This window comes from Podarcis pityusensis, assembly GCF_964106645.2.
Source record: "Podarcis pityusensis genome assembly, chromosome: 10".
In the NCBI taxonomy this organism is placed as follows: Eukaryota; Metazoa; Chordata; class Lepidosauria; order Squamata; family Lacertidae; genus Podarcis; species Podarcis pityusensis.
In genome coordinates this window covers 18,126,171-18,147,501 of record NC_138035.1, presented here as the reverse complement: position 1 = coordinate 18,147,501, position 21,331 = coordinate 18,126,171, and the positions used below count along the sequence as shown (strand labels likewise).

The 21,331-nt window shown below is 42.5% G+C and overlaps 2 protein-coding genes across 15 annotated transcripts in view; both read right to left on the bottom strand.

Annotated features, from left to right (window-relative positions):
- Window positions 1-10,486, bottom strand: part of BID (BH3 interacting domain death agonist) — a gene marked incomplete at its 3' end in the record, with an annotated part of 54,634 nt that extends 44,148 nt beyond the window's left edge. The window contains exon 1 of the mRNA XM_081023295.1: window positions 10,477-10,486. The remainder of the gene's footprint in view (window positions 1-10,476) is intronic.
- Window positions 1-21,331, bottom strand: part of MICAL3 (microtubule associated monooxygenase, calponin and LIM domain containing 3) — a 194,652-nt gene that overhangs the window by 24,714 nt on the left and 148,607 nt on the right. For 11 of the 14 annotated variants that reach the window (XM_081022591.1, XM_081022584.1, XM_081022593.1 and 8 more), the window contains 8 exons: window positions 20,923-21,060; window positions 17,147-17,209; window positions 14,608-14,700; window positions 13,879-14,016; window positions 12,597-12,688; window positions 8,152-10,009; window positions 6,318-6,412; window positions 2,223-2,273 (listed from right to left, as the gene is read on the bottom strand). In XM_081022591.1, coding sequence (XP_080878717.1) covers window positions 2,223-2,273; window positions 6,318-6,412; window positions 8,152-10,009; window positions 12,597-12,688; window positions 13,879-14,016; window positions 14,608-14,700; window positions 17,147-17,209; window positions 20,923-21,060 — 2,528 coding nt within the window. The remainder of the gene's footprint in view (window positions 1-2,222; window positions 2,274-6,317; window positions 6,413-8,151; window positions 10,010-12,596; window positions 12,689-13,878; window positions 14,017-14,607; window positions 14,701-17,146; window positions 17,210-20,922; window positions 21,061-21,331) is intronic. The other 3 variants (XM_081022596.1, XM_081022586.1, XM_081022585.1) reach the window with 1 other exon arrangement.

The following is a 21,331-nucleotide window of genomic DNA, read 5'->3' as shown; positions in this document are numbered from 1 at the left end:
GCTACCATGAGTCCAGGCTGCAACTTCTACCATATTTGCAACTCCTCCCAGTCACTTAATCAGCAGGGCATGGAACCACTCAACCTGCATTTTCAATGCAACAATAGAGGAAACTCATGATCTAAAGGCCTATGTAATGCACTAAAGGCCTATGTAATCACTTCAACCTGCAATTGGGAATAATGGCGATATGAATTCTATATTAAAAAGTCAATTCTTAGCACATACAAAACTAGAATGCGATGAGGAAAGCTATGCAAATATCCTTCCAGCTAACATAAAAACATTCTAGGCAAGCATACAACTGTGAGAGCACCCTAACAGCAGTCTTAAATGGTCAAGTAGCAGTTGTGTCACATGGGCCTGCTGATCATACAACTTAGCTATAAATTTGTGGTGTGAACTAGCTCTATGGGGTTATAAGCTGCCTATGTCTTCCAGTTTTATGGACACATGCTCCAGTGTCTTTTAAACATCTTGTCAAAATCATTAATATAAACAACTAGTTTCAAGATAGACATACAACTTACAGACTTGTTTTGGGGCTGAGAATTCACATCTATGTTGTAACAAGATGTGTGGAGCATGTGCTTTCCTAACATATCATCCTCCCTTGACAATTCAGAGCAGCCCCCCCATTGACACAAATATCCCAGCATCCCCTATTATGCCATTTTAAAAAATCAAGTCAACAAGATTTGGGTGGCTGAAATCCTGGTCAGATTAGAGATTGGAAGTCATTAGAGTTACCAGAGTTTATTAGTGCTAAAAAGATGCTAAATCACAGGAAGATCACTTTGGAGCCCCACTAAGCCCATACCTAACAGTTTCACTGGTAGCTTATTTTGTATTTGGCCACAGAATGTGTAAAAGTGATGTGTTTGCTCTGAGAACAGCAAATCCGTGAATTGCCTCTTTCATTGTTTTCTTATTCAAGACTGCAACCTGAAACCAAGTGCTACTTTCTCATATTACGTTTTTATATGTTAAAATCCACACTTCAGCAGGAAAACCTGCATTTCCTAAGCTGAGAATGCTTGCACATTTCTTTCCCATTTGGCTTAATGTATGCATCAAGAAGTTGAAGCATATACTAGGCCAAAAGAAGAAAACACACCTGGATGACAACTCTCACATTACAATGTGCAAGCCTTCACAGATGTGTAGATTTCAACACACAAAACAGTAACATGAGAATATAACCTGTGAGCAGAGTTGGAAGGCATCGCTGCACAACAAACTTGATACTGGTTTCTCCCAAGAATCTTGAGAACTGTAGCTTGCTGAGAAGTCAGTTTGACACATCTAGGTCACACTCACATAGAACTCAAGAGTTCCTTAGGGAAATGGAACAGGTACAAAACCAATTACAGCCACTGATGTGAATGTGCTTAGAATGGGAAGAGGGGCAACTGAGGTGATATTGTGATACCCCCTAAAACAATATGTTACTTGGACTGCAATTTGGAACCAGCTTTTATCAATAATTCAGAAGTAACCAAAAGATTTGGAGAACTGTGGGAATGAACACAAGTATTTGCAAAAGTTGTTGTTGTTGTTGTTTTTATTAAAATGATGCTTGTTTTGTGCACTCTACCTATGTGTATACTTATATTTTTACACTGACATATGGAGTGTACATAAACATATCAATAAATTATAATGGCCAAGGCTACTGTGATTAGAGTAGAGGACTACAACTGGGGAGATCCAAGCTCAAATCTCCATTCAGCTCACTGTGTGACCTTCAGCTGATCTCTTCCTCTCAGCTTACCCTACCTATCAGGGTTGTTGTGAGGATAAAATGGGCGAATCTTGTAAGCCACCTTGATCTCCTTGGAGGATGAGCAGAATAAAAATGCAATAAATAATAAAGTAAAATAATTTCAAGTTTATACCAGATATAAGTAAGTACCTAATATGTCCAGCAAAATACCCTTTAAAACCTTTTTAAAAAGCAATAAACCAAGATCAACAGGTTCTCTCTCTCTGGTTGATCCTTGATGCACATACTGCATGCATTTCAAGTGAGCATGAAGGTTTAGGATTTGACATTTCCTTGATCAGGTTGCCCCCCTTTTTTTAACCATTTCATACATGCACAGTCAGGAATTACATTAGTACAAACAAAGGCAGGGAGATGGGACATAGACTATAGTTCTGGTAGGTTAATAATGGGAATGCATGCAACTGTGGCCAGTCAATGAGAATGGAGACACTACCTTTGATGCGTATGATCTCTTGAATGCCAAGGCGTGTGGGACGTAAATCGACTTTAAAAGGGGGAGGGGAAAGGAATGGCAAAGGCAAAAATAAATAAATAATAAAACCCACACACATAAAATGGAGCACAGTCAGTTAAACATTAAAACGTTGAAAACAAAATGAACAGTAAGAAACACAAAGGTTGCTCAAAGTGCAACATGGCACTATGTATGAGGGTGAATGCTTCAGAATCAGGAAACAAATACTTGACCAGGCCTGCACTGCCTGTGACCCAAACCCATAAGCAACCTACAAGCCATGTATTGTAGCCTGTCACGATGTACAACCCTACCCCCTACCCAACCCCCGCTGCCAATTTTGGTAGTCACAGGCAACAGAAAGAGTTGGTTCATCAAACTCTTGGTGCACTAATATACATGGCTTGGGAGCACTGTTCAGCTTGGGAGATGGCAGGGATCACAACTTGTGGAAGTCCAGGCCAGACCAATTTAGGTACAACATAGCAACAAAGCAGCTGTTTTTAATTAAGAGACGTTATTACTGTTGCTCAGCCTACTGATTCACTATCATAAGCTTAAATGCATGCAGAAGCTTAACTCTCTTTGCTCCTGCATGAACAGTAAAAAGAGGGTTACACAGAGCCCTCTCCTTGTTTCACTCTTCTGTTGCTTGCATTCTTGCCTGGGCCAAGGCAGAAGCAAATGGAAGTTTGCAGCACAGGTGGATTGGAAGAAAAGGGTTCTGCAAAGCTTCTGTCACTATTCAGAAGGAATAGTGGAAGGAGGGAGTTTAAAGACAACTATGGCAGTGACAAAGTTTACATGGGAGAAAGCAGCTGATCATACCCACCCCCCATATGTGTATCTGTGCTTCTCCCCTGAGGAATAATCACATAACTATTTGTTGTCTAATGAAACTGTGTATGAATGCCTAGTCTGGCATTCAATTCTGACTCCAATCTTCTACTTGAATTGAGATTTACCTTTACAGATGTTATGGTTTTCCACAGGGCACCTAGGCATCCTTCCACCCTGTTTTCACTGGAAAGCACTCAGTTAAACAATTTTGCAAATGAAAATTTGCACGTGGTGCTGGTTTGGTTAGTTGTGCAGGGCAAAGAGCCAAACAGGCCACTGAAGCCCGGTCAATTACCCTGGAAAACCTTGCTCCTCCCCAAGGCATTACCCATCTCAGAAGTGTTATAGCAGGAATGGGGGAACTACAGCCCTCCAGAAATTGTTGGACTACAACTCCCATCAGTCCCAGGCAGCTCAGCCAAAGGACAGGGATGAATGGTGTCCAGCAGCAGCTAGTAAACCAGAGTTTCCCCATCTCTGTTTCATAGGCTCTTTTTTAAATGAAATGTGATTTTTCAGAACACTGAATTTTGTGCCCAGGTTTTTTGTTTTTTTTTGCAGTTGCATAGTATCTTTTATGGAATTGCTTAAAAGCACACATGTCACTCTGCCTTTCATTCAGTACTTTCATAGTGCACTTAATCTTCATTAAATAAATGCATAAACACAAAGGGAGAACTGAAGTGCAACCAGAGTTTAGACTTTGGGACCTCCAATATGACACCCACAGTGTCAAACATCCCCCTTAGCATAAGAACATAAGGAAAGAAAAGTTTTGTAACTAGGAGGGGTCCTCTATAACCATAACAGCTATGACAGTTGCGGACCCCTGCTTTAGACAAAACCTCAGCCTTCAGCAGGCTACCAGAGAAGGAAATATACTCTTGAACAAACAGTCAGATACTAAGTATATCAAATATTTTACAAGATCAGCACATACACACATACACTGACCGAAGCTCCAAGAAGCACATATCCCACAGGAAGCTATACCAGCATTTATTTAGAAGCTGCTTCTAGTGTTAGACAGCAGACAAAACTAAAGAGCTAATCGCAAACATTACAGTAAACCACATCAAACAGGCAACCTTTGGGAAGAGGATATGGTATTGCAACAAGAGCGCTAGCTGCTGGGTTTTGGTCTATAAGCAGTTCATGATCGGTCATGTAGCAGAGAGAAGAAAATACTGGCTCAGGAGGTACACACAAGACCATGCCCTTGCATTCCAGATTAGTAATCAAATTAAGACCATCCCACAACACCCTGCCATTTCTGTTCTCACAACTCACCAGCATGGAAAACATCACACTGGGGCAGTGAAGAGCAAAGGTGGCTCTATGAACTACAACTAAGCAATGGGGAACAGACTGCAATTGTGTATTTCTTCCTCACAGCTGCTCCCCTCTCTCCTTCATTGCAGTCAAGCCATGTATTGTCACTGACACAATCCTGCAGCCTGCTCCTGATCTCTCTACTGAGGTAAGGGAGCTGCTTTGTTTTATGCATCCCAGCTCAATATCAGAACTGGAGAGGATTAGTTAGTCCATGGAATGTTTAACCATCCTTTCATTCATGTAACTGGAGGAGTCAAGATTGGTAAAATGACCAATTACTTCTACTCTTTCAGTACATATTCCTTCTTGATGCAACTCTCAATGCATATTAATAACAGTTCTTTGCTGAGGATTAAGATACCTGGAATGTCTGCAATATTCAAAATACACAACAGAACAACCATTAAGCACCCCAATGGCTATTTAGAGGTGAAGTAATCCTCACTCTTCATCACATGTTGGCTACCTGTGTGAATCAGATGTGGTAGAAGTGCTAACCAATCCCTGCTAAGCAGCTATATGAACATTGAGGCAGCTTCAGGACTCTAAGCTAGGGATTGGGTACCAAGGCCCTACAGATGTTGCTGGACTGCAACTCCCACCCTCCCTGTCTATTGCCTATGTTGGCTGGGGAAGGTAGAAGTGGGAATCCCACAACATCTGGAAGGCCACAGGTTCCCACTTCTGCACTATGCAGACATGAATAAGTAACTGCTTCATGACTTATCAGAACCCACCACACTGTTACTACTACCCTCTCCCATGATGCTGTTTCCAGCATCCCCAGGTACCTCCTCCTTCCTTTGCATCCCAGATGTAATGTGGAACCTGCCAGGAAAAGCCTGAAGGCAAGCATGTGGGAAGTTGGGGGGGGGGCAGGGAAGGGTCCAATAAAAAACAACAACAGCTCAAATATAGGTATGTTAAACATGAGAAGAAACTCAGCGTCTGAGTATGAAAGACAGTCACATTTACAAGCTTACATCATCATCCTTGGACAGCTGCCTGAGCTGTAATTTATCATCCAAGATAAAAGTGGCCAGTTGGAGTGCTTACTCACAAGCAGATCTTTTAGCAGGAAAAACTACAGATTATTTGCTCGACATGCAAATAATCATACTTGCAAATAAGACCTCCATCTTGCCATTTGAAACAGCGATTGTAGAGTGTTCTTCACTGTCATAAAGCTGAACAGTGCAAGGAACTTAGCACCTCTTTGATGAGGTAGTGACTTTCCCATAAAGCTTGGAAACTGAGTCCTAAACCAGTGATATGTTTGTCATGAGGTGTAAACCGCACAAGCCATTCCCAGTACACATCGAAGGAACAACAACTGGAACAAACGCACCAGCTTTGCAAGCTGCATCTCATTCTCAACAGGAGCAATGTGAGATGATAAATTGATGCTACAGATCACACAACTGAGGTTGAGACATAGCCAGTGGAATCATTTAGGAAAGAGATCCAGCATTTCAGGCCATAAATGAGGATTCCTCAGGAGGACCTATATGTCTGGATCAATGTGTTTGTTCTATACCCCAATGGACAACTGATATAAAGCAATTAAGTGGACAGTGTGCTAAATATGCATGTCACAGTTCCTACATTTGCTAAAAGTGTGTTTGTATAGATAGGCAGATCATTTGACCTGTGTAGATACCATATATAGTTATTAAGAGATGTGAAAAGCAATGTTCTTCATAAACACTGAGTTTTTACAGTATAATCCCAGAAATATCCAAAAGTGGGCTTTTGTCTGCAGGTTTCTTCCAGCCCAGCTAAAGTAAATTAATAGGACATATTAAACATTAATCACTTCGGCTTCCTAAGGTTTTATTATTTATCTTGGCTTTGAAAGAGCACAGCTAGCTCAACATTTCCCACCCAGTTTAATCTTACCTCTCGCTTGGATCTCTGTGAAGAGCGCTCTAAGACGTCATCGTTGGAGAGGTCAGAGTCCTCAGAGAAGCTTAAGTGTCGACGTAGTTGCAAATCTGAGATGGTAAAGAAACAAATCAGATGACACAGCCAGAGGAGCAGCTGGCATCATAATGAACTTAGATGATGAGACTCTTAAAGTCTGAAAAAAATAACACACCACCCACAGCTGCTACATTGACTAGAGCAGCTACCCATTTGTGATTTCCCCCTCCCCATTTTTAATGGTGTTCTTTGACATCTGTGTGCTCAATTTCTTTAATGTTGAAGAAATTTATTTCTAAATTTATTTCTAACCACATCACTGAGAGCCACATCACTCACCTAGCCTATCTCACAAGGTTGTTGTTGTTGTGAAGATAAAAAGGAGTGTGTGTTTATGCATCTATGAGTTCGTTGGAAGAAAGCAAATACACACCAGGTTTATCTGTCCCTGTTTTACCTACAGTGAGACTACATCCCTCCTCTTCTATGACATGGGAAAGAGATATCGTGCTGCTGGTATTAATTATAATAATCTGTGGAAGATCTAAGAGTATGACCTTTTTGCACCTCCACTAGTAACTTTCTCAGATGCCTTGATTTATACTTCTTCAATACTCCTCTTCAAAAAGCAGTGTAGATGTTTCTTGAAGAACAGCTGGGACTTACTCTTTCCACGCCAAGCAAGTTATCTGGAAGGTATGCTACCAATTAGGCCGATACCATTGCAACTGGAATGGAAGTTTATGAGCTGGGCCTCAAGCTGAAAGTTGCTGAATATTTCTGATTTCGTCTGAGGCACCTTTATTACTTATTCTCCAGATAATCAACCTGCTATTTTAAAAGTTATAAACTGAGTCAGACAATATATGAGAAAGAAAACCATCAGATCACTCAGAACACTATCCTTCAAACGGATTTGTCCAAGTGGCTTAAAATAAGAGCAGGGCACAGTCCAGATGCACCTAATCCTAAAGTCCCAAGCCTGGTTGACAATGAAGCAGACTGTTCATACTGACTTCACCAGGCTTGAGATGGGAACTGGGGGGAGAAAACGATGACTCATACATCAAGCCTAACACTGCTGCTGATACAAATATCCCTAGAGTCTGGGTGTTGCAGCAAAATGGAAACTCATGGATGTGTCCAGTCATGCCTCACAAAACTAGGCCACACATGGGATTTTTTTGTAGCCCATTTGGAGCACTTGGATAAAACAGCTGCTCCCAGTTAGGCAGGGAACAGTGATAGAACTGGGTAGCTGTGTACTCCTCCCCCAAATGTGCATGTCTGTGAATATGCTGCTTAGGAGTAGGGGACTAATTCTCAATCATCATCAGAGCAACTGCCCCCCCCCCATCCAGCCTCCCACAAGAAAGCTGTTTCAACAATTTCGTTTTTAAAAGAGAAAGAGGTTGCAAGAATTGAAGGAGTCTCTGAAAGCTCCCACAGAAAATATACGTGTGCCTTGCATACATCACTTCAAAGGGAGCTTGTGGTGTGTTGTTCGCCAGATACCATCCATGACTGCTTGGAACTGAGGTACATGAACATCCAGAGGAACACATATTCCGATTCCTCGAGCTAAAACTAGAAATCCCATGCTTTTGTAAAATACTATTTTTTTCATGCTTTCCTTGTTCCTCTTCTGCCTTTTTATGCTTATCTCTCCCCTCCCCCCTTAATCACCTCCCAAATCACAGGTTACATTGCTCAAATATCTCTTGGGCTCATATTCTGTGCATGGAAGAAATCTGCAAAAGATTTTCAGGTACAGTGGAATCACTAAAGAATGCAGTCAGTGACACTATACCTGCTGCTCTAACTATTGGAGACACCTTATGCTTCCCAGAATCCACTGTGGCCCCACTGGAAGGTGTACTAGGGCAGGATTTGTCATCTGTCTTTTTCTTCTTGTCTTTCTTATAGCCAGAGAACACAGACTTCCACAGTGATTTGGGCTTCGTGGCTTCCTCAGCCGCACTGCTGGATTTGTCAGAGAGCTTGCTGTCATTCTTGGACTTCTTCTCCTTTTTGTTCTTGCGGGGGGAGAAGAGAGAAGTCCTTTTCTTACTCTTCCCTCCAGAGCCTTCTGAGGATGTGACTGACCCATCACGCCCACTGGTGTCTGCAAAGGGTGAAAAGAACCTGTCACTACTAGCCTCGTGTTTCAGGGTGGGGCCTTCGCCAGCTTTCATACCCAAATGCTTCTGGGATTCAAAATACAGCTCTTTGGTCTTTGAAGGCATGGTAGATGCCTTGTGCAACTTGGCAGCACCAGCAGCATTGGCCATCTCCAGCTCTTTCATCTTGCATAGCTGCTTAGCCATGGCATCGCGTAAGGCCTGGCTCTTGATGGACTTCTCTCTGGCTCTCATTCTTTCCTCCGCTAGCTCCTTCGCTTCTGCAGAGACTTGAGGGAGGCCTCTCTTTTGCTGGCTTCCCCCTTCCATTGATGGTGGCCCACCATTCTCTTTAACAAAATGTAGGTGAAGAGACTTCTCTGGCCTCGGTCTACTGGGGGGCGTGTAATATTTTTCATGGATGCTCGAATCCTCAGTCCTCTCATCGTACGTGTCCTCCACATCATCGGCAAATGGTATCTCATCTACACTCTCCACAAATGATTTCCGTACCTCCTCTCTGGAGGGCTGGGATGGCTCCCTGGCTGGCCGGATCCTTTCATTGACTGCTGGTGGTGGGTGAGGTGTTTGCATAGAAGCCGGCTTAGACTCAGCCTCGTTCTGCCAAGTTGCCTGGTGCCTTTTTCTCCGCAGTGTTGCTGGCTCTTCGTTTTGAGGTGGTGGAGGCGGAGGGCTGGATGGAGGAGTGAGCATGGTGGAATCAGAAGTGTTGAAACTCTGGCTGGCCAATGTTCTCATGTTTGATGAACTGCCCTGAAGACCCAGTCCAGAACTGCTGGACAGCTCTCTCTTAACATCACTCAAATTTTTCAGCTCTCTCTCTGATGGGGATTTTGGAGTCAGCAAAGAAAACTGCTCACTGTCTAGCTTCGCTGTGACTGGCTTCTTTGGGGCTGACTGAGGTTTTACAATGTGGATCCCCTTCTCTTCTGAAATATGCTCAGGGGTGTATGTTTTCAGGGGGGCAGACTCAAGGGGGGAAATGGTAAAGCTTGGCTCTGGTCCCCTGCTTCTGTTCACAGGGGTGAGACCCAAACTCCTCCGGATTTCAGCACTCTTCATCCAGAACTCCTCCACAAGATTATTCCTTTTCAAAGCTTCTTCTGCTGTGGTAGGGCTCCCCAATTTTTCCATCTCTCCATCTTGATTTTTTAGGGCAAGCTTGGCCAAAGGAGTGGAGGTTAAGGCTGGGACTGGCTGGAAACACACAGGTTCCCCTGGAGATTGAATGGATGCTTCACCAGAGGGTAAAGGCTGTGAACAAATAGGCAAGGGGGTTGCAGGTGGAGATGCAGGTGCTGCAGGAGTTGCTGGCTGTGATTTTGCAGGAGATGTTGGTGTGATAGTCTCAGGCATTGCAACTGGCTGGGACCGTATTGGAGAGAGTGGTGCAGGTGGGCTTTTGACTTTTTGGTCATCACAGATCTTGACTTGCGCTTCCTCTCCTGGGAGGAACGGTTCAGGGAAAAACCGTACATCGGGGGATTCATCTTTGCAGGGTGCTGTTGCAAGAAGCTCCTTTGAGTCCTACACAGATATAAAACACAGAGCATAATCAATGGAACAAAACACCCATCAGCAGGTTCTAGACTAAGGAGTTCCAAACATTGTACATATACCAGCTGCTCCATGCTTGCCACAGACCCCTAGATTGTTACGAGCAATTCTAGGAAACATTGTAGAGTGCACACTCTCCTCATATGAGGAACTGGCCAGAGGATGCAATATTGCTGGCTGCAGGGATCTGGGTTGCCAGTGTGTCACCTACAGGGAAAGCACTGGGCAAGTAGACCCAAGCAGGATTGAAAAATGGGTGGCCAAGACTGCAAAGGTCCTAAGTGGGAAGAGAACCTAACCGTGGGGGAGAGGAGGACAGAAGAACTGTCCCTATGTTGCAGATTGGTTTCTCATACTTGGTTATGGCCCCCATGGTGATGGCTGATGAAGAAGTTTGTTTGTGGGGGTGGTAGGGACGTGGGTCCAGCTCAGGCAGCCGCTGCCTGCAATATACTGGTGGTGGCAACAGCAACAATAGCTGAGTAAGAAGTGGCCATAGAGTAAAGTGGTGTGGCATTCTTTGGTGGTGGTGGTGGCGCGGCAGCAGGGACGCCTGGGTCTAAACTGAGCTAAGACACGTTGGGGGCATTGACATGGGAGAGGGAAGGTGGCAAACAGAACTGGCACATACACTAGTCGCCCACCAAGGGTGAAGCTCCGCTGACTACAGTGATCTGTTCCCAGCAAGAAGCATGCTGGTGAAGAAGAACCCAGCAAGACTGAACCCTTCTGCATTCTGCAGTGCAGCTGGGGGAGCAAGAAAGAAGAAACAATTTCTCCTTCCCTGTCCCAGTTGCATAGGATCTAAAAGAACCAAACTAAATATTAACCCAGCCTCCTGAATTGATTTGGCGCAGGACTGGGGAGCATACACAGCCCTTGGAACAAATCACATTTTCCAGTTATAAATATCAGGGAGGGTTTTGTTTCTAAGAATTCCCATGCAACATTGGGTACTTTCCACTGTCAGAATTTAATTCACAACCCTAGCTCTCAACAGATTCAGTAGTATGATGCAGATCTAAGGGCAGAACAGACAGACAGCTGGTGAATAAGGACCATGAATAAGGACTACAGTACTAGCCAATATGAGTTATTCCTTCTTCAGGCATTATTATAGCATTACTTTTATATCTATTTAGATCGCTGTATACTTTTTGGACATTGTGTCACTAATGACTGTCATTCTTGTTCTGTAGTTTTTTGAATTTAAGCATTTCAGCTGTGCTAAAAAAAAAACCACAAGGCACGTGGATTGTATTTCATAACACTAGTTCAAGTCACACAAAGTGCCAGCAAAGATGATTGTTGGGTGACTTCTGACACATCCTCAAGGAATGACTGACTCAGCTCTGAATAAGTTGGAAAATTTTCCTGCAAAAGACTGAAGTAAAGAAGATTCTGGGAAATGAGTCTTTTACCTACAAATCTATGGGAAAGAATAAGGAGAAAGTCTCATTCCGCCACCACTCACCCCCCTTGTCACAGAATATAGCCAATTAAAAGTACTGCTTGATACTAGCAAGCTGTTTCTTAACGTCCAAAGTAAATCAGCTTTTCAAAAAGCTAAGAAAACTCCAGAGCATGAGGCACAAATGAAAAACATGGCTTCACCTAAGGTGTCAGCTGCCTCACATATTGTACCCATGACGCGAGAGCCTTCTCTGTGATGGTGTCCCAGCTGGCCTCCTGTCTTGCACTGGCCCGTCTTTAATTAGCTTAAAATGATTTTATTTACTCAGGCATTTACAGTGGGGGCAGGGCAGTCATTTGAAAGATGTGTATTTTCTGTTGTTCTATAGACATGTAGCTGATGGGTGTGATATAAATATTTCAATAAATAAATACATTCTTGTGAATCAAATGAAGAGTAGTGTTTTCTAAATGCACACGCACTGTGTCCTTACAGAATAATATATGGATGTACTGTGGGCTTTGCTTGCGAAAACAGCAAAAATGAGAGCACCACCAGGGATGAGATCACACCTTCTCCATAGGTAGGTTTGTGTTCCTAGGACTCTAAGTGTGGGGGAAGGGCCTGTCTTCATTTTTGAAATATGCTTTAGACTGCTGAGGCACTTTATGAATAATAAATATTGTTATTAAAAGCCACTATTTGTACAAAAGTACAGTGTTCACAAATGATGTCTCTGTTTTGTATTCTGGAATTTTTTCCCCAAGTACCAAATATAACGTAGGCAGCACTCTCACAAATTCAGTGGCTTCAGCTACCTCAATTAATTTCTTAAAACACATTCCCATTAATTTTTCACCAATTTTTGTTCTAAGCATATTAATGGCAGAATGTTTGGAACTTGTTTTTATACAGAGATTCCAAACCAATTATTTGCCAGTCCTGTTTCAATGAGAGAAGCACTTCCACGTGCATTTATGTTGCAAGCCAATCTATTATAAAAATTTAAATAAAAATTTAAAATAAGCTTACAAATATTTTGTGTATGGAATCAGGGGTTATGATCAAGTTTCTCTTTTAACATTTTACTCAGCTGGGTACGTAAGCATTAGCTATGAAGAAAATCACAATCCCTTTTCTTACTTCTTTTTCTTCTTCCTTGTGGTTTTCAGCTGGAGTGGGCAGAGCAGCCTTCTCACATGGTGACTGATCAGGCAGACAGAGCTTGCAAGGGTCTGAAGAAAAACCAACAAAAAAGTCCATAACTATTTTAAACCAAATGAAGTGCATTGAGTTTACCACTGCCTCCTTGCTTATTTCCAGATAGTCAACTTGGTACTTAACTTGAACACTACCATTCCACCCAGTTATACAAGACAGTCACAGTGCTATGGTCAGTGCAGCCTGATGTGATGCATATTACTTGGCAGCAAGTACTATTAAAATGAGTGGAGATTACTCACAAATAGGTATGCACAGGATTGTAGCTTTAGATGCTAAAATATTACACTGCTTGTAGAGGTGTGGCTCATTACAGGTCTTGTAGAGGTGTGGCTCATTACAGGTCAAAAAGAAATATGTTTAGCAGTAAAGGGTAGTTGGACCAGACACAAAGTCAATCCTAGTCTATTCTGCTTCCCATAGTGGCCTCTGAGATGCCTCTGAGAAGTGGACAAGAAGGATTCAGAGACTAATTGTAGCTTATAGTCATTGATAACCCTGTCTTCCATGCATTTACCTAATTGCGTCAAAGCCACGTAAGCTAGTGGTCACCACCACATTTTGCGGTAGCAAATTCCATAAATTCTAGAAGGGCAGGATGAAAATTAAGCCAGAAGATGACAAGAGAAGCCTTCATTTCCAGGGAAGATAGTAACAAACCCCAAAGGCAAGACAGCAGAAACAGCTTCCACAAGACTCATGCCAGTCTAAGATGGTTGGCTGTAAGTCGTGGAGTCCTCCTTCTATAAAGCCGAAAGGAAGCCACTGATGGAAACTAGGACCACAGAGGTATTCCATACTGAGAAGACTCCCCAATGTGAACATGGCTCCAGCTAGTACCCCCTTATGAAGCCTGAATATCCAAGTAAGATCAGCTGCCATAAAAATGTCAGATGTCAAGTATTATTCCTTGGCCTTTTATTCTTTTTCTTTTAGGGCTTTTGACAAATCAGGTTTTAAAAAGGCAGCCTAGACTTAAGCAAGACTATCATTTCCATAACCTGACACAACATTTTCCGTGTGTACACCTTCATGGCAGCCACCTGCAAGCATTCCCTGAGCAGCAAATGTTCTCTGGCAACTTGGCCACAGATTTACTTAATGATAATGAGAATGATGTATTGTGTTAGAATACAGTACCGCCTGCAGTGCAGACTGCTCAAAACTGCCTGGGGCTTCAGACTTGATAATTAAATTTTGGTACCTTCTGTCTCAACGGAAGGGGCAGCTATCTCTTCTTCTTCTTCTTCTGCTTCTTCTTTTTCAGAGACTTTCAGCTCCAGTTCTTCTGCCTCTTCTTGATGCAAGCGGCACTCTGCTTCTGCATCAGATGGGATGTCATCTGCTCCCCATTGTTTTTTGCAAGGAAAGGAGAAGAACAAAAACTAAAGGATCTGACATGCAAATCTAGAGTGTCTTCGTGGTAAGATTTCACCTTGCCAACCCAGAGTCAAGAGAGATGAGTGAAGGGAAATGGTGGCTGTGACAGTAAGATTTGAAGGCAAACAGATGGACGGAGGGTGGCTGGCTCACCTTTGGCATCTGATTCTCAAAATGGCCCCCCATTAAAACAATCTGCTGGTGAAGGACTTGGCACATTCTCTGAATAATTAACTTATCCTTTATTACTTTTGTATACCCATTTAGCATATGGCTAGCTCTAGGTCAATATTGATAGCAATAGGTTCTCTCCACTCATCTCAGAAGCTTTCTTGAGCACCGCTAATCCTCAAATGAATAAAACATTACAATTGTAATTACAACTGTCTCCACACACATTCACACACTGCTAAAACAGCACATGCACTGAGCTCAAATGTTTCGGGGTTTGCTAAGTCTTGCACAAAATACCACCACTGCACCCGTTTGAGACATGTCTTTGTACTACAGAAACTATGTCTGACGACACACTAGGGAGTTCACGGTCCCATACCATCATCCAACTCTGCACCCGTGTCCCCATCTTCAAGAGCTTCTGCAGGCTCGGTGCCTGCCTCATCTTCATAGTCGTTCTCCTCACACAGGGCTAGAATAAATATGATACATAAAGAAACGGGGGTAGGGGAGAAAACAGATCCACGTAAGTTCAAGTTCTAAGGTGTACTGTGGTCTCTTCAGAAGTCCACTTTTGTGTGTGAAGATCTAAGTGCCAGAAACAGCAATATCATGTGATGCAGACTTTGCTGAACTATACCACTAATAATAACAATAATTTATTATTTGTACCCCATCCATCTGGCTGGGCTTCCCCAGCCACTCTGGGCGGTTTCCAACAAAGACAAAAATTACACTAGTTAAAAGTGAGGTGTGCTGTATGTTTGTATGCTGCCCCCATAAAACCAAACTTTGCTTATTAAACCTAGCATGTCTGAGAGAAAACTATATAGAACAATTAAAAAAAAACTAAACTAAACAAAACAAAACATGGAAGCATTTGAACCTATTTGCATTTGAAATCGTAAAGCCAACCTTGAGTTGCACTATATTACACTACTGATCATGTAGCTCAGCTCACAGATGCTTTTAATAGGTTCACTTTACCCATCTCTGCCCTGAAATCGCTTATCTGAAAGTCTATGACACCAGATTTGTTTTCTGTTGGGTGCATTTTGTCTTGCAAAGCAGTAGTTTCAAAGCACAGTTATATTTGGCATATGTTTACCAGACTTTGGCTGGTCTGTTCAACTATCCAAAGCAAGCACTGGTTGGGTAAGCTGGAATATAGCATCTCAGAGACTAAAAGAATTGGCGCTAAGTGATGCAACGTTTTGGAAAATCCTCTTTTTAAAAAATGAAATTTTGTAATTGCCCAACCTATTGTGCAATTTCCCATGACTGCCCTGTTAACATTATCAAGATATATTTTATTTATTTATTTATTGAATTTATATACCGCCCTATGCCCGGAGGTCTAAGGGCGGTTCACAGAATAATCTCAGGCCGATTCACAGAATAAAAAGAAAGACTTCAGAAGTCAGTGACATGTTGAATGGAGGTACAAATTGGGAACACGTTAGTGCAAACATATATTGGTGTGGTGGAGACACGTACCTATTCACAGTTATTGTACAAGTATGCATTTACACACACTACGCAGTTAAAGATGAAGTGCAAAGGGATAAAAGCTGTCACACCAAAATTTGTGAGCTATGCACTACTGTAGCCAGAAACAAATGGAGCCAACATTTTGTCCAAGTTGGTCAGCAGCCACAACTGGGTAAGGCGGTATGCAGCCGTCCTGTAAGCTCTGCTGTCAGAAGCAAAAGGTTTTAGAAATGCACTAACTACATTCATGCAAAACTCAGGTGCCAAATCTCAGGTAATCACTTTTCTATTACGCAAAATTAAGTTTCTAGCTTGTAAAAACCTGGTTCTTCTTTCCTAAAATGCCCTCAGCGACGGGGGTTATTCTGAATAATAAGTGCAGGGAGGGAGTAGGGCATTTTCCAGATATTTTAGACTGCAGCTTCCTTCAGTCCCAGACAGATTGCTAAATGGCCACAACATCTGGAGAGTGCCATGTTGGCTAACACTGATCCAGAAGATGGTCTGGCAAGAACAGCTAACATATTCCACCTTTCTCTCAGATTTTAGGGTTACAACAAGCTTCGGTTTGTTAAAGCGTTTTCTCCTCTTTGAAATGATGCCAAATTCAGGGGGTGCCCAGGTCTCTCTCAGGAATAGAAGAACTTAGAAATTCACAACTAGGGGCCACTGTAAACATGATGCTTCCAAGTCGCTGTGATATTTTCCAGCCAGGTGCCTGGGACTACACACTGCTCATGTCTGCCATATGCACATGGGCTATTGTAGCATAGTGGCTGTGAAGAAAATGTCTCTAATCCAAATGTCACCTCTGCTATGAATTCAGAGGAAGCTATAAGGCTAGGTATCATCTCTTAAAATGAGCTGACATCTACAATGCGGGAATAATCTTAACCTATTTTACAGGATTAATGAGAAAAAGATTAATGATAGAAAAATGTGAAGTAACTTGAAACCTTTGCTGTATAATGCTATATAGTTCTATATAAATGGCCTTATTATTTGCATAAAACAACCTTCAAAACATAGAGGCATCTGCATAGCTTCTTTGAAGTGCCAAATACAAGAAACGTTAGATTTAAATTGGTCCTAATTTCCTACTGCACAAATGAAAAATCTGTTTCCTCCTCAAAAACAGCTGCAGTTCCTTCATAATACACATGGACCTCTTTTTTGTTTGGCCTGCCTTGGGAGAGGTTAACGTGGAAGCCTAGTTCATGCAAGAATTAACCATCTCAGTGAGACATGCAGCCTCCTCCCTTCTCCTTCCTCCCCAACCCAGCATGCAGTAGCACCAAAGGCATAGATAGCTCCATGGTTAAAAAAGGGCCAGCAGCTGGAACACTAAAATTCCGGGCAGGTGGTAGCACCAGCAGTGGCGGGCAGGGTTACTTGTGAGCTGTAAAACAGAACATCAGCAAAACTACCTCCTGGGACTGCTTCCAGCCACGCCTGCACTGCCTCGTGGCGTATGGAGGGAAGGTCCGATGCTGAATTAAAATAAAATAAAATAATAATAAATTTCAAAGCAACCAAACAAATACTTTGAAAGTGAAAACATCTGAAACGGAAACATCAAGGGAGGGAAACTTCAAGAAGAGCAGACAGACCAAGGAGACACCAAACACAGAGAAGACCAGACTCAAAAGTCGTCCCACCCCCTGCTCCGAAAGGCAGGGGGTGGGGGGAGAAAGATGAAGCATGAATCCTTGAAGCATGAGTAATTGCTGCAGTGGTTTTTGCTACCCACCTGCAAGGAGAGGTGGTGCAAAGATGTTCGTTTCTGATAGCAGATGAATCCTTGTCTGAGCTCTGGATCAATCAAGCCTCACTTAAGACTACTGCTGGCCATTTCTTTTCATTCAGATCACAACAGTCCTGCAAAATGTATCCCTTTCCCTATCTGTATTATGTCCCCGCCTCCCCTTGGATGGTTGAACTGATTCTTCAATTCCCACGCATTTAATGCATTAAAGTGTGTGAAGTGCTGTATCAGCTTTTCCCAAACTGGTGCCTTCAAATATTTTGGACCACAACTTCCACCAGCTCCATCACAGTGGCAAACGGCCAGTGTTTGTGGGACTTGTAGCTGAACACATCTAGAGGGTGCCAGGTGCAGTCAGGTAGTCAATGGCCTAAGTCCAGCACAGAGTTTGGCATACTTAAACTCAAGGATTTCATTGGGTTTATGTATGCCTAACTGTTGGGTTTAGAACAGTGTCCTTATACCAAAGGCTCTTCAATTCTCTGTGTCTTCTGCCAAGCACATCTGTTACAGACTCATTTGATGCCTACATTATCCAGAGTGCTGTTTCCTATTTCCTAATAGCCCTTCAAAGTCATCAGGTTCTTACTTCTCACACCTGACAAAGCTTTTCCTGTAGAACTGTAGACAATACAAAGGAGTGACTTTATGTCTAATTTACCATCTTCTGTATGGTACTCCTTCAGCAAGCCCTAGTCTCTTTTCACCATTCTTTTGTATTTGTTATTTATGTGACAAGGAAGAGTACTTTTCTACTAAATTAATCTGTGGACAGTAAAAGCAGCTTACACTTTATAAAAATCAAGATGGTGACTAGGATAAGAGGAAAGAAAACTCAGAAGATTCCAAGAAGGGCACACAGATTCAGATTCTAGGTCACCAGTGAAAGCTTATGTAACACACTCATGTGGAATAAAGCAAAAACAAACATCTACTTCTGTTATAAAATTTCCTAGGTCCTGATATTTACTGGCAATCCAAGTTCAATTTTTAATTTTATTTTACTTTGAGAAATAAGATCTCGGTGTTTGGGACTGGGCCTTCTCAGTTTTGGCCCTGTAACTTTAGAACCAGGAAATAACAATTCCCTTGACCTAAAGAGGTTTGCTATAAAAAAAGTTTGAGACTTCCTGAGACAGACAGATCGAATATGCAGTTGGATGATGAAAGGCATGGCTGAAGACTAACAGCACCTATGTGATGCTTCCAAAAAATAGGAGAATTCTGGCTGGGAAAATTATGCAGCCAGAAGTTGAAGGTTAGGCATTTCCTGACATCTGAAATGTGTAGAAAGTGAAAAGATAACCTTTCTCTTGCAAAGAGTGTCCACATGACCTACTCCATTAAAAGTTAGTTCTATATTAGAGGGAAGACGAGACACTGCAAATCATTTGGAGAATATAACCAAAACTGAACCTAAACGGACTGCAGATCTTGACAACTTTGTAGCAGCAACATACTGCTCTCTGAATACTAGGCACATGATGAATCCCTGCAGCTGAAGAATTACCTAGAGAGAAGTCTGGAACCCACTGCAAGAGGAAAGTAACAAGCTGCACAGTTATTGTGCAAAGCAATTACTTTATGGGAAGTACCTTAGCAACACAGAACTGGAATGTCATAACAAACATCAGCTCCAGACAGTGGCAAAGGCAGGCATTTCCTGGGAGCTCTGAGCATAGGAAAGGGCCCACTATCTCAACAGCAACAGGTTTACTTTGCACAGGAAGTCAGAGGCAATGCAAGAGAATTTTCAAGTTTCCATGCCCTGCTTTTTTCTGGTTAACGAGGCCCACAGAGAATGCTTTGTATGGATTTCCCCGCAAATCCTGCATAGAATAAGGAGCATTGAGCAACACCTCTTTAGCTACAGGCAAGATACTTAAAAGCATTCAGTTTCAGCTTTTAAAATAATTATGAAAGGAAGAAGAATCCAGAACTGTCATAGGCAATATTTGTCTTATACTTAGGACATTTCGCCTAACGTTTAAGAAAGAGCAACCTTCTTAAAACTTAATTATTTAGCACTGCATTCTCTATTCTTCTTCAAGAAGAAGTCAAGTCAGTCACGCAGTAGATATGTTGTTGTTGTTGTTTAGTCATTTAGTTGTGTCCGACTCTTCGTGACCCCATGGACCAGAGCACACCAGACACTTCTGTCTTCCACTGCCTCCCGCAGTAGTTATGCAAAAGTAAAACTTTCCTCTTCACAATGAATATACTCAACTCTTTCAGATTCTCCAGACATAATTTGGCTTCTAGGTCATTCACTGTTCTTGTTATTCTACTCTGGATCCCAAATTCCAACTGAGGTCTCCACAGTACTGAGGTTTTTAAAAAATAGATTGGCCTTTCTATGTAACTTTCTACACCTCTCTGCTCCTGATATTTAGGGACTTACTTGCTTTCACATTTCTGTCTTGCATTAGCCGTCACCACAAGCTCTCACTAGTATAGAACTGCTTCTATCTGCTTTAGGAAGCCCAGAACACTTACAGGCCTGCTCAAAGGACTGCCTTCCACTATACCCCACATAGGCATACTAGCAGACATCAATCATTGCAATCCTGTTCTCATACTTTTTCACCATTCCATGGCATATTTTCAGGCTCGTTAAAAGCCACTTCCTAAGCCTAGGTGCCAAAACTTCCTTGAACAAGCTTCTCAGAGAGAGGACCATCTCTGGCTATGATATCCTTGTTAAGCACAGGGGAAAGTAAGACACAGCAGGAAGTGCCATGAGCCTCTCTTCCACTCAGCCTCAGCAAGGGTGGGATCACCTTTGTTATATTCCGTCCACTTTAAGATTAAGACACTTCTGCTCATATTGAAGCTGGTTGAAAGAGGAAACCAAGACAATTCCTGCTCTCATATCCTCCTCTGTACCTGGAGCCTAGTAGGGCACTTAGCACCTAGTAGGGTTACTTAAATCTTCTCCTTCCTACCTAATGTTAAGCAAAACCGTATCAGATACCAACTGTATTCTCACAAAAGGAGCTGCCAAATTTAATCAGGAGAACATTGTACTATCTTAAGAAAATTGGCACTTCCTGCTTTTAGACAAAATTTGGGGTCCACACAGCTCTAAGTCGTGGACACAAAGAATAACAATTTGTTTTCAGAGTTAAATAAAATTCCGCTAAGACTTCCTGCTAAACCATGCCAAGGGTCTATCAAGTCCTGTATTCAGATCTTTCTCCTGCTACAATTAGATCCTTATAAGTAGGAGAGCATCAGAACGCAAATGTAACCAGGGATGCAAGCCTGGAAGATTCCCTTTTGATGGCCTTTGTAAGCAACAACCAATGGAGACCAACCTGAAATGAACATTGCTAAAAGTGACATTAAGACATTCGAGAGTTGGCCTTCCTGGAGATACAATCAATAGGGAACAAATGTCCTTGTGATGGAAGGGGTCAACGCAGCAGACACGTTTACCTCTGGAGGTGGAGGACTTAGAAGTAGGGCCCAGTTTTTCCTCCTCCTCTTTCTGACGGATGTGTGTCCAATGCACATCTGCCAAGATCTCCAGTGGATCAATCGGATTTACTATCTGCTGCAGCCTCAGGTTTCCAGCTAGCAGACAAGAGGCCAATGGTGGATCATGTTGATGGAGTGGCAAGGGATAAAAGGGAGGAAAAAGAGAGGGAAGGAAAAGGAGCACACACAATAGGAAAGAAATGCAGGGAAAGGGAGGGAAAAATGAAAGAAGTTACTTGCTGAGATCAGCTGGCAAAAGAAGACAGGTAAAATTCAGCATCATGCATGCATATGCTCCCCTCCAGACTCACTCGCCCTCTCCCACACATGCACAGACAGGATTGCAGTTTGGAAATTCCACTCCATG